Raw genomic sequence first — 12,727 nt, 5'->3', positions numbered from 1 at the left:
CAACGGCCCAGCGGCCCCTGGACCCCCACCTGCGCATCTCTTGGGTCCCCCAAGTGTGTGGGGGGGGTACGGCAGAAGAGGGAAGTGCTGAGGTGCCTGGCAGCCTGCCCGTCCCTTTGGAGGCACCGGCTCGGTGGCAGGAGTTAGAGCTCCCCTGTGTGACTCTGTGTGACGCTCTGCGGCAGAATCAGCTGGGAGAGGCGGCCAGGAGTCTCCAGCCTCCGGACGGGAGTCTCCAGCCTCTGGACGGGCCCGGTGGCCCGGAGCAGGTGGGGTCCTGTCCTGTCCACAGGCAGGAGTGGGGGGGGGCAGGGTCCCAGCCCAACCCCAGCCAGCTGCGCGGCCCCGCCTCCTCCGAGAGTCCTCGGATCTCGATGCCAGAGCACGACAGGCATGACACAAAGCCACACAGCTTTGTGAAATAATTTTAAGAGAAGTATTTTTAAAAGTAGTCACTGTGCCCCAGGCTGAGGGTGTCGGATCCAGGGCGTGGCCCCTCTGTGCACAGGTGGCTGCCAGGGGCCTGCGCTCCCCTGCTTGGGGGGAGGGGGGAGGGGGGATGCCTGTGTCCGGCGGGCGGGCGACGGGCCATTCACCACTTGAGGAAGACCATGCCGGCCAGGACGGCGTAGCCCAGCACCAGAAAGAGGACTTTGAGCAGACGGTCACTCTTCTCCTCCAGCTCCTTTGCCAGGATCTCAAAGAAGGTGACAAAGAGGAACGTGCCGCCCGCCAGGCCCTGCAGCAGCACCGAGGCCACGCTGCTGGGCACCCCCTGGGCACTCTCGATGCCCAGGCCGATGCCGATGCCCAGGGGGATCATGGCGCTGACGGTGACGGCCAGCTTGGCCGCGTCCCTCAGGGCCATGGCGCTCCTGGCCATGCTGATGCCCAGGGCCACGGCCACCAGCGTCTCGTGGATGGCCACCCCCACGAACAGGCTCACCACCTTCTCTCCGTCCTCCTGCAGGCCCAGGGCCAGGCCCTCGAAGATGGAGTGCGCGGACAGCGCAAACACCAGGCTCAGGAGCCGCAGCGGGCTGGAGCGCGACAGCTCCTGGACGCTCAGCCCATGTGCGTGGGGGTGGGGCTCCGCATAGAGCGCGTGGCCCCGCACGCCCCCCATGAAGGGGCTCTCGTACTCCGAGTCACTGCCGGCGTCCGAGCCGGCGTTGAAGGTCTCCAGGTCGATGAAGGACGGCTTCTCCTTGCGGAAGGTCAAGATGAGCTGCTCCAGGAAGACGGTCATGAAGAAGCCCAGCATCACGATGGTCTCGGCCAGCGGGTAGTCGGTGCTGATGTGCCCGAGACTCAGAACTTTCTGGAGCTGGAGCGGAAGATGCACAAAAGAGGAGACGGAGGGAGAGAGGGGTTCAGAGCGGGCGGCCCGGCCTCCGGCCGCCAACGCAACAGGGTTTGGGAGTTATCACTGTTCACTTAGCAAAGCACAGAAATGTCCACTTCACACAAGAAGCCAAAAAAGTAGGAGAAGCTGGGCTCACCCTTGTTGGGTTCAGGAAAAAAAACACCAAAAACTCCATTACAGAGGGCACTTGAGGGTTAAGTCAGCCAAATATTATGAATCATGCTGTAGTGGTCCCTAAGGGCACGCCCACTCGGAAGCTCAGAACGTGACCTGACTTGGAAGAAAGGTCTTTGCAGATGTAATGAAGGTGCGATGGGCTGAACTGTGTCCCCCACCAAACACTCCTATATTCCAGCGTCTGAACATCTGGAATTTCAAAACCAACCCTCCTTAGAAGAAGGGTCCTTGAAGAGGCGAGTCAGTGGTCTGCGGCTGCTAGGGTGGGCCGCAGCCCACTAGGACCAGCGTCCTCGCAGGGAGCAGCACGTGAAGAGACGGCAAGGAGACAGGCCTCAGAGGGGCCCAGGCCTGCCAGCACCTGCCTCCCGGACCTGTGGCCTCCACAGGGACAGACGGCAAACGTCTGAGGTATTTTGCTGCGGCGGCCCCCGGGGAAATCCTACCTAAGGGTCTGGAGACGAGACAGAGCATCCTGACTTAGGATGGAATCTTACCCCAGGAATGGTGTTCTTATGAGACAAAAAGGAGGGGACACAGAGAGACACTCGGGGAGACGGGCAGGTGACCCAGAGGCAGAGACTGGGGTCATGTACCTGTAAGTCAAGGGACGCCAAGGATTGCCAAGAACCCTCCAGAAGCAGGGAGATGGCGCGGAACCGACTCTGCCTCACTGTGCCACCGCCCAGCCTCTGCAGCCCTGAGGCCTGCGTGGGGTCTGCCGCCACAGGACAGCTTCCGAGGTCTTCCTGCGTGAATACGACTCCGCACATGCCCCCAACCGGGGGGATCCCGCCAGCCAGCGCTGTCCAGAAGCCCCCGGCCACATGCGGCCCAGGGGGACCTTACACACGGCCACCTGGCCAAGGACCGGCATGTGGACTCGTGTCTCACTTACTTCACTGAAGCTCAACCAGACAGGCAAGGGGAGGGGCTGCCGCTCGGGACAGCGCAGCGCTGGGTGCTGTCCGGCAAGGCGGCAGGTGGGCTCCTCTGGGCTGGGCTCATTTTCCCTGCGCTCCTAACGACGCGTGCATACCCCCGGGGGGCTGCAGAACGGGCCGTCAGCTGTCTGGACCGCTCCTCCTCCAGCTTACTCAGAGCTGGTTGATGCTCACGCTTTGGGTCCTGGGTCTCGGGGCACAGAGTCGCCCCCGCATGGGAACCCCAGCTGCAGAAGGCTGTATTTTTTAGATAGACCACTTCATTTGCTAAGCACCTCCAGGAGGCCTGCCTGTGCTCTGCCCAGGAAACCCCAGCCCGCGAGAAACACTAACGGCCCCCCGCCCCCGGAGGAACAAAGTCAGATCAGATCCCCAGATCGAGAGAGACAAGGCAGACACGCAGAGGCCACAGCTTTTATGCTGCCATCTGCGGGGTGACCAAGCCAGCAGCTGTAGGCTGAGCCTGGCTGGGGGTCGGGGGGGAAGGGAGCGGACCCGCCCAGGCTCAGGTGTGGGCAGGGGTGCAGCCTGGAGGGGTCTGGAGAGGACCACGGGAGGCCACACGTACTGAAGGGGCTGGGGAGGAGCAAGCCCATCGCGGCAGCCCCGGCCCGAGGCAGGGGTGTGATGACGGGTGACGGCGCGAGGACGCAGCAGAGGGGGGTTGGGGGCAGTAGGGCTGGAAGTGGCCCTGGGGGTGCAGACGGCCCGAGGGAGGACTCTGAGACCTCACCCCCAAGGATGCCAACTGCGTGAGCTGCCACGCTGGGTCATGAAGGAACGCAAGGTGGGCGGCCGGAAACAACACAAACATGTCAGAAATGCAGGCACTTGCTGATGAAGCAAGTGGCTATGTTGGGGGGCCCACGTGGAAGGGGCTGGGGGCAGCCCTCAGCCACGGAGAAACAAGGCCCTTGTCTGACAACCGGGAAGGAACTGAATTTGCCTCAGCACCACGTGAGCTTGGACACTGATCTGTCCCTGTCAAACCCTGAGATGCGACCACCACCCCTGCAGATCCGGAATGCCACCTGACAAGGGCCTGGAGCGGGGGGCCCAGCTAAGCGGTGTCCAGCCCCGACCCAGAGAAACCGCAGCGTAACCAACACGTGCCACGTTAAGCTGCGAAATTTGTTATTGCTGGTTAAGCCCCAGCAGCTGCTGGAGGAGAGGCCCGGACTGGCAGCTACAGGGCAAGGTGGGGGCCACCCAGCTGGGAAGCCCAGGTCTCGTTCTGGCCCCTTGTCTACCAGGTAAGGCCCAGAGAAGGGAAGCAACTGACTCGCGGTAACACAGCAAATCCATTTCCGGTCACTCCTGCACGGTCACGGCTATCACCAAGCTCGGTGGCATCATTGAAAACACATCAGAGATCGTGGGTCATAAGGGGCCACGGGCTGCGGCGGCCCCCAGGGAGCCCTTACCTTCTCCCTCACGGCCGGCAGGAGAGCATTGAAGCACGTGGCCAGAAAGACCCCACCTCCAAAGGTGTTGCAGAGCGAGAGGATCTTTTTGGAGCGATGGGCCTTCTCAAAATCCGTCTCGATGATCTTCACGGGGAGCAGGGAGCCCAGCAGCATGAAGAAGAACACGCCCACCATGCAAAGGATTTTGGCCACCAACAGCTTCATCATGGTGGCGGCCCGGGCTGTTCTGGTCACTGCGGGGCCAAACCATGTGTGGGCGCGCACTCCCGTCCCACGGCGTGCTACCGGGCCCCACCACGTAGCCGCGGGCTCATGCCTCCGTCCAGCCACTGTGAACGCCAAGGGCAACCACGTCAGCCGTTGGATTATCTGAGCAGCTCTAGCGACCAAGCTCATCACCACCCCCCCCCACTTCACTCATTCCAGCCTGGCCCACCTCACAGCCTCCTGCAGAACATTCCCCACGGCCGCGCTGTCCGGTACGCAGTCACGAGCGCCGCGTGTCTGCTTAAATCAATGACAACTACATTAAAGGCAAAATTCAGCTCCTCAGTCACACTTCAAGTGCTCAACGGCCACACAGGTGTAGGAGGACCGCACCGGCTGGCACGGACAGAGCCTTTCCATTGTTGCGGAACGTTCTACTGCGCGGTGCTGCTCCACCGGTTCCCACTGCCCTTCCACGGCCTGCGTAGAAGGCTCTGCCCCGCCAGCCTCTGCTTCGCCCCACCCCGATGCCGGCCTCTGTGGCCCTGAAGTCTGCCCGGCCCGTTCCTGCCGCAGGGCCTTTGCACAGGTTGTTTTCGTGGCCTGGAATAGTCTTTCCTTCCCCCGACCTCCTGATGAGGTCTTGTCTTTTAGGGTCACTACCTCCAGGACCCCTTGGAAGGGCCTCTCCTTGTACCCCCCACGCGCCTTGTGCAGACCAGAGGCCAGGAACACCGCGAGCCCACAGGTGAGCTGAAGCATGTGCCCCTCAAGGAGCCCCGGTGGGGCAGATTTCACCCTGGAAACCGCTCCGCTGCGGGCGGGCCCCGGGCTGCTCCCGTGTCCTGCGTCCCCGGTCCCCGCTCCCGCTGCCCACGCCCCGCTCGGCGAGGCCTTCAGGTCCCCGCTGCACGGCCCCTCCCGCCCCCGGCCTGGCACGGCGCTCGGGCATCACTCGCGCGCCGGGAAAGCCCCGAACCCGGCGCCCCTGCGCGAGCGAGCGCCGCGCTCCAGGCCGCGAGCTCCGCGGGGCACCGGCGTCTGTCCTGCCCCGGCCGGGCGCGCCGCTGGCCACCGCGCACCCCCGCCGGTGCCCCGGAGCCCGGCCCGCGGCGGCGGCCTGCGCGCTCTGCACACCGGGCCGCGCTCGCCCCTCGCCCCGCACCCATCGAGCGCCTCCTGCGTGCGCCGCCGCGCGCGACGCCCCGCGGACCGCGGCACCGAGCGGGCCCCGCCCGAGAGGGAGCCTCGCGCTCGGCCCGCGGGCCCGGAGCCCGATCAGCACGGACCGAGCCGGGAGCCGGGAGCCGGGAGCCAGCGCCGGGCCTCGGCCAGCGGGCGGCCCAGCCGGCCGGACCAACCGCCCCGCCCCGGCGCCCCGCCCCCGGCCCGCCCGCACGCACCTCCGCCGGGCCCTCGGCCGCCCGCCCGCCGGCGCCGTCCGCCGCTCAACCGCCGCGCGGTCTCGACCCCACAGCCGCGGTCCTGTCCAGCCCCGGCTCCGCGCGCGGCGGCCCACGCCCCGCCCACGCCCCTGTCCATTGGCTACCCCGCGCGACACGGGCCGAGCGCGCCGGGCCACTGGCTGCTGCGACCGCCACTCATCCTGAGACCCCACCTCCCCTACCGGCCCGGGAAAGTAGTTTCCTCTCGCTGAGCGGTAGGTACGGCCAGCAGGTGGCTCCGGTGGGAAACTCGGGCCGCGGGGGAAAGGTTCCGGGAGCACTTGGCCTCCAGCGCTGTCCAGGGCCGCCTGGTGCTGAATGCCGTTCGCGGGGAGGCCGGGCCGGCGTCGGGAGGCCGTTCCCGGGGCGGTCCCTGCGGGGCGTCCACGACGCCGATGCCGTCCCGTGAGCTGAGTCGCAGGTTCCTCTGCTCAGCACCCCTGCCCGCCGTGGGTCAGCACCCCTGCCCGCCGTGGGTCAGCACCCCTGCCCGCCGTGGGTCGCGCCCCTGCCCGCCGTGGGTCAGCACCCCTGCCCGCCGTGGGTCAGCACCCCTGCCCGCCGTGGGTCAGCACCCCTGCCCGCCGTGGGTCAGCACCCCTGCCCGCCGTGGGTCGCGCCCCTGCCCGCCGTGGGTCAGCACCCCTGCCCGCCGTGGGTCAGCACCCCTGCCCGCCGTGGGTCAGCACCCCTGCCGGCCGTGGGTCAGCACCCCTGCCGGCCGTGGGTCGCGCCCCTGCCCGCCGTGGGTCAGCGCCCCTGGCCGCCGTGGGTCGCGCCCCTGCCCGCCGTGGGTCGCGCCCCTGCCCGCCGTGGGTCAGCACCCCTGCCCGCCGTGGGTCGCGCCCCTGCCCGCCGTGGGTCAGCACCCCTGCCCGCCGTGGGTCGCGCCCCTGCCCGCCGTGGGTCAGCACCCCTGCCCGCCGTGGGTCAGCACCCCTGCCCGCCGTGGGTCAGCACCCCTGCCGGCCGTGGGTCGCGCCCCTGCCCGCCGTGGGTCAGCACCCCTGGCCGCCGTGGGTCGCGCCCCTGCCCGCCGTGGGTCAGCACCCCTGCCCGCCGTGGGTCAGCACCCCTGGCCGCCGTGGGTCGCGCCCCTGCCCGCCGTGGGTCAGCACCCCTGCCCGCCGTGGGTCAGCACCCCTGCCGGCCGTGGGTCGCGCCCCTGCCCGCCGTGGGTCAGCACCCCTGCCGGCCGTGGGTCGCGCCCCTGCCCGCCGTGGGTCAGCACCCCTGCCCGCCGTGGGTCAGCACCCCTGCCCGCCGTGGGTCAGCACCCCTGCCGGCCGTGGGTCGCGCCCCTGCCCGCCGTGGGTCAGCACCCCTGGCCGCCGTGGGTCGCGCCCCTGCCCGCCGTGGGTCAGCACCCCTGCCCGCCGTGGGTCAGCACCCCTGGCCGCCGTGGGTCGCGCCCCTGCCCGCCGTGGGTCAGCACCCCTGCCCGCCGTGGGTCAGCACCCCTGCCGGCCGTGGGTCGCGCCCCTGCCCGCCGTGGGTCAGCACCCCTGGCCGCCGTGGGTCGCGCCCCTGCCCGCCGTGGGTCAGCACCCCTGCCCGCCGTGGGTCAGCACCCCTGGCCGCCGTGGGTCGCGCCCCTGCCCGCCGTGGGTCAGCACCCCTGCCCGCCGTGGGTCAGCACCCCTGCCGGCCGTGGGTCGCGCCCGGGCGAGCCAGCAAGGAGCTCCCCTCCCGCCCTTCCGGGGCTCGGCCGGTCGCGCCCGCCGCGGGACGAAGGGCGCCCGGCGGGGTCCGGCTCGAGCGCGCGGGGTCGCAGGAGCCACGCGGCTCTCGGCGGTGCTGCGCGCGGGCCGCTGCTCTGCGGGAGGCGCTCGGACAGCCTCGCGGAGACCGGGGCGCGCGGAGACGGGCGCGCGGGGGGGCGCTCCGGAGGGAAGTGAGGGGCCGCCGCAGAGTTCTGAGCCGAGACGCGCCGTCTGGTGCCCGCGCTGTGCGGCCGACGCGCCCAGCAGGGTGGAGACGGAGCGCCGTGGGTGACATTGAGACGGAGAAGGTACCAGTAAAAACGGTGGGGCGCCGGGGGGCTCCGGGGGCTGGGCTTCTGCCTTCGGCTCGGGTCACGGTCCCGGGGTCCCGGGATCGAGCCCCGCATCGGGCTCTCTGCTCGGCGGGGAGCCTGCTTCCCCCCCACCCGCCTGCCTCTCTGCCTGCTTGTGAGCTCTGTCTGTCAAATAAATAAATAAAATCTTAAAAAAAAAAAAAAAAAAGCTAGCGGAACCTGGGTGACTCAGTCAGTGAAGGGTCTCCCTTCGGCTCAGGTCATGATCCCGGGTCCTGGGACTGAGTAACACAACCCGGGCTCCCTGCTCAGCCGGGAGTCTCCTTCTCCCTCTACCTCTGCCTCTCCCTCCTGCTCACGAGCGCCCGCTCTCTCAAATGGATAGATAAAATCTTAAAAAAAAAAATGTGTTCCGTGCCCTGTAAAAGCAACCAGAGTTATGAAAAGAATGTATTCATTTGTTAACTAAAATCTTATTGACAGACTACTATGGCCCCGGCGTGGAGAGAGCTGCTAAGAATGAAGTAGGGAATATTGTGATGTGAACGGACCCCAGGGACACGGGGCTCAGCGAGAGCAGCCGGACCCAGAAGGACCCGTCCCGCAGGACCCCAGTCCCAGGGGGGCCCCAGAGGAGTCCCGTCCACACAGACAGGGAGGAGAGGGTGGGAGCCGGGGCTGGGGTGGGGACGGAGTCTCTGTGTGGGGAGATGGAACGTGCCAGAAACAGAGGGCGGAGGTGGCTGCAGGACGGGGTGAGTGTGCTTCATGCCTCTGAGCTGTGCCCTTAAAGTTGTTAAAATGGTAAGTTTAACTTTATGTATATCTCACCACAATTTTTAAAAAATTACTAATGGAGTAAAAAACAAACAAAAGACTGACTTCCGTCTTCCTAGCATCTCTCCTGCCCGCCTTGAAGAAGGACGCTGAGGTGTTGGAGAGGCCCACACGCTAAGGAACTGAGGATGACCTCCAGCCGGTAGCCAGCAAGGGACTAAGACCTCCCTCCCGCCCGAGACCCTTTGGGGAGTGGAATCCTGCCGACGACATGCGTGGTCTTGGAAGGGGGTCGCGTCCCGGGCATGCCTTCAGATGGCCGCTGCCCAGTGGACACCTTGGCCGTACATCTTGAGAGACCCCGAGGCTGAGGACCCAGACTGTACGAAAAGCTCTGAAGAGGAAGAGACAGTTCTGCGTGTGAACTCAGCCAGGAAGCGAGGGAGAAGCAGGAGCAGCAGGGCACAGCTGACGTAACGATGGAAAAGAACCCGCCACGCTGGGGGACCTGGAAGGCTGGGCTGGCTGAATGTTAGCAAGCAGCAGGGAGGGGAGAGAGGAGGGACGGTCCCCCGGGCCACGTTCAGGAGTTTGCGTGTTACCGTGACTGCAGCGCGATTCACTGAAGGGGGTTGGTTAAGCAGGTGAAGCTGGTGATCCAATTTATCTCTTACGGCGATCCTGACGTCCGTGTAGAGACTGAATTGTGGGGAAGCAGGAGACCAGTTAAGAGTCATCTGGGCGAGGACAGGCACTGGTTTAGATAAGGGCTCTGGCAGGGAGATGGCGGAGCCAGGATGGAGGGTGAGTTGAGAGGACGTGGCGCTGGTTCACCTGGGCAGGTTCCAGGAGTAGGAGGGGTCAGGGTAACTTCTTCTAGTTCTCTGGTTGGAGCAATTAGGTGGATGTTGGCGTTGTTCGCTAAAACAGGAGGGACTGGAGGAGGTGCAGGTATTGGAGGTGCCGGAAGGCGGAGCTGGGCTTGGCAGAGGTCAAGTGTGGCCTGTTTAATGCTGATCTCTGCCTTCCTCATCGTAGGCACACAACATGGGGCGCCTCTTCGTTCTTAGTAGACACTTCGTTATTATAGTGAGTCTTTTCCTGGCTTCCATAATTCACAACAACAAAAAAAGATGGTTTATAATAAGCGCACACCAGGTAAATGCCCACAGGGTGACACCTTCCTACAGAAGAACTCGTGATGCGCAGTATTTGTTCGTAGTTATCTAGAGAATGAAGCTGCTCGGAGAAGCACGCATTTTTGAAAAGTTCCGAGGCTCGAGGACCTGTGTACGAGCAGGTATCTTCAGGACACCACAGGGAAAAAACTGACACATCTGACTGCATTGTCGACTTCAAAAATATCTTCTAGTGGAAGACACTGTGAATGGGCTTAGGAAACAAGAAACGGGGGGCGCCTGGGTGGCTCAGTTGTTGGGCATCTGCCTTTGGCTCATGTCATGGTCCCAGAGTCCTGGGATCGAGCCCCACGTCGGGCTCCCTGCTCGGCGGGGACCCCCCTTCTCCCTCTCCCACTCCCCCTGCTTGTGTTCCCACTCTCACTGTGTCTCTGTCAAATAAATAAATAAAATCTTAAAAAAAAATAAAAAAGAAACAAGATGGAGCGGAAGGAAACGCCGACAAGAGAAGACAGGGCACTTGGCAGAGAACGAACATGCTAGAACAAGAATGGGAGGGGGGTGAAGAAGTTATCCCCCGGAGAACACATATACAGGGAAACAAGTATCATGGAAATTGGAAGTAAAACGATTTTAACAGCTTTATTGAGGCTAATTGACATAATACAAGGAATGACACAAATTTAAAGTATGCAACTTGGTGAGTTTTGACATGTGTAATATACCTGTGAAACCACCCTCACAGTCACGAGTGACCATGACCTGCTCCCCTGCGGGTTCCCTCCTGCCGCTTCGCGCCCTGACTCCCAAGCACCTAGCCTTTGGCACGGTGGTTCATCTGGGTACTTTCTGGTGTTGGATCTTGCTTAGGTCATACGTGTTGCTGTTGGGCGGATGTCCATAGCGGGTATTGTACTTGGGGTCCCAGGGGATGCAAACCCTTGGTTTTAGGACTTAATGGAGCTGGTTTTCCCCCTTTGGTGCAGAAGAAGAGTTAACACAGCAGTCTAAGGCTGGCTCACGAGGCTGGCCCTCCGCGGTGTCTGGAACCGGACTGCGGGCTCCGGCCAGCCTCGCTGCTGGGGGGCTCGGGTCCCTGAACCATCTGTGCAGACGCGAGGTTCAGGCTGAGCACCTGCTCCCCTCCCTGAGTCTGGGCTCCTGGCTGGATCTGGCCAGAGGGGCCCGTGAGACCGACCCCCACAGAGAACCCCGGGCGCTGGGTCTCTGCCAGCCCCTGGAGACCAAACCACATATGCATGGTCCCGTCTCGTTTGTTGGGAACTAAGTGTTGTCCTGTGGGACACCCCGGGAGAGGGCCCTGGGAGCTCCCACCCCGCCACCCACACGGCAATGGGGACGACTGCTGGGCCCTGGGGTCCTCCTGGCACACCCCCGCACCGGGGTGCTCCTGGGGCCCCGGATGCATCTCTGTAATGACAGCACTTGCTTTGTTCATTCTAACCGTTCTGCTGTATTTGCCTCACATTATGGTTTCAATCATGTTCCTCAGGTATCTAATACCATTGACTACTGGCTAACTGCATATCCTGTTTTTTTGGAAGGCCTATTTTGCCCATTTAAAAAATTTGGTTCTGGCGCCTGGGTGGCCCAGTCAGTTAAGCAACTTAAGCATCTGCCTTCCCCTGGGGTCATGATCCCAGGGTCCTGGGATCGAGCCCCGCATCGGGCTCCCTGCTCTGTGGGGAGCCTGCTTCTCCCTCTCCCTCTGCTGCCACTCACCTTGCTTCTGCTCTGTCAAATGAATAAATAAAATGTTTTTAAAAAAGCTCTTTAAAAAATTGGGTCCTATTTTTAAAAAATATTTTTAAAATTTATTTGATGAGAGAGAGAGAGAAAGAGATCACAAGTAGGCAGAGAAGCAAGCAGAGAGAGGCAGAGGCTTAACCCTGAGCCACCCAGGCGCCCCGGGTCATATTTTTCTCATGGATTTGTAGGAGCATATCTTTGTGAAATAAATAAATATATATATATATATTATATATATATATATACACACACACACACACACATATACATACATATATATATATAGCAAATGGCCTCATCCACTCAGACAGGCTGGAGACCCAAGGGAGAGCTGACACTGTAGCTTGAGTCCCAAGGCCATGTAGAGGCTGAATTCCCTTGAGGAGAGTTTCCTCTAGGGACCTGTCTTTTCTCTGGATGCCTTCAACTGGTTAGGCGAGGCCCACCCGCACCGGAGGGCCCACGTTCTACTCCAGACCCGCTCATTTAAATGTTGCTCTCGTCTCAAAAAATTCCTTCCCAGCAACATTCAGACTAGCGTTTGACCAAGTACCTGGTACTGTGGCCTGGCGAAGTGGACACGTAAGACGATCACAGTGCTGTGCTTTTTAAGATCTGCCTACCCAGAATCATATTCTAAATTTTCTTCTATGATTTTTACTTTACCTTCCCCCCCTTAGATTCCATTTTATCTGTATCAAAACCAGGCACAACTATCCCATGGCACTAAACACTGGGGGAGTGTTACCCTTGAAGGCGGTAATGGGGGCGGGGACACGATGAGGGCTGCAGGGCGGGCTCTGCTCTCGGTCCAGGTGCCAACGACGGCTGCGTGCTGCCTTTGTGGACACTCATCCCGCCGCCTGCTTGTACTCTGTGCACTTAGCGTGTGTATTTACGCTTTGATGAAGAGTGTAAGAAGCGTGGTAACGAGAGAGGGAAGAATGCAGCTCCCTCCCGCCCCAAGTCTACATGAGCTTCCAGCAGCCGTGCGCGGAGCAGAATCCGTGGTTGTCACCCCAGAAGGGGTTCCCATTCTCCGACCCCAGGATGGTGGCCCTGTCAGCGCAGCGCAGAGCCTGACATCCTTGCCTGCGACTTGGAATTCTGAAAGGACAGCCAGCTCTAAAAGCACAGGCCTGACCCCTGGGACTGTGGCCCTTTCTAGGCTGGAGACCGGGTAGTTTTGTTCTTTCTGGTCCTGATGCCGAGGACCCCCGCGTCCGGGAGGCTGGGGCACGGCTGCACCACCTGCTGGTCCCAGCACCTCCCAGATGAGGGCCCCTTGGAAAGAGCCGGTTTTCAGTATGGAGGGGTGGGGGTGGAGGGGCGCGCCGGGAAAGGCCACGTGGTGTGGGGTTTTCAAGTTACCCAGCCTGGGGCAAAGCCTCTGCTGCTGGGACACAGGAGCCCTCGGGGCGGGTGAGATCATTTCTGCTTGTGGCACAGCGGGCCAGG

The 12,727-nt window shown here is 62.7% G+C and overlaps 1 protein-coding gene across 2 annotated transcripts; it reads right to left on the bottom strand.

Annotated features, from left to right (window-relative positions):
• Window positions 1-415: 415 nt before the first annotated feature.
• Window positions 416-5,637, bottom strand: SLC39A3 (solute carrier family 39 member 3). Of its 2 annotated transcripts, XM_080825722.1 has the most exons (4): window positions 5,525-5,637; window positions 4,351-4,418; window positions 3,912-4,243; window positions 416-1,327 (listed from the first exon to the last, which is right to left on the bottom strand). In XM_080825722.1, exons 3-4 carry the CDS (start codon window positions 4,119-4,121, stop codon window positions 593-595), a joined length of 945 nt encoding a protein of 314 aa, XP_080681848.1. In that variant the 5' UTR covers window positions 4,122-4,243; window positions 4,351-4,418; window positions 5,525-5,637; the 3' UTR covers window positions 416-592. The 2 variants fall into 2 exon arrangements, with proteins under 2 accessions (XP_080681848.1, XP_080681849.1); XM_080825723.1 differs by lacking the exon at window positions 4,351-4,418 and having other exon boundaries at window positions 5,525-5,625.
• Between the last annotated feature and the right edge of the window lie 7,090 nt (window positions 5,638-12,727).

The sequence above is a fragment of the Martes martes genome, assembly GCF_963455335.1.
Source record: "Martes martes genome assembly, chromosome: 1".
In the NCBI taxonomy this organism is placed as follows: domain Eukaryota; kingdom Metazoa; phylum Chordata; class Mammalia; order Carnivora; family Mustelidae; genus Martes; species Martes martes.
This window is presented reverse-complemented; position numbering and strand designations above follow the sequence as displayed.

Bases quoted from the DNA above. Each gene is read 5' to 3' on its own strand.
- SLC39A3 (XM_080825722.1), bottom strand. From the start codon at position 4,121: ATGATGAAGCTGTTGGTGGCCAAAATCCTTTGCATGGTGGGCGTGTTC. The intron at 1,328-3,911 runs GTAAGGGCTCCC...CTTCCGCTCCAG, and splicing joins TGCCGGCCGTGAGGGAGAAG to CTCCAGAAAGTTCTGAGTCT.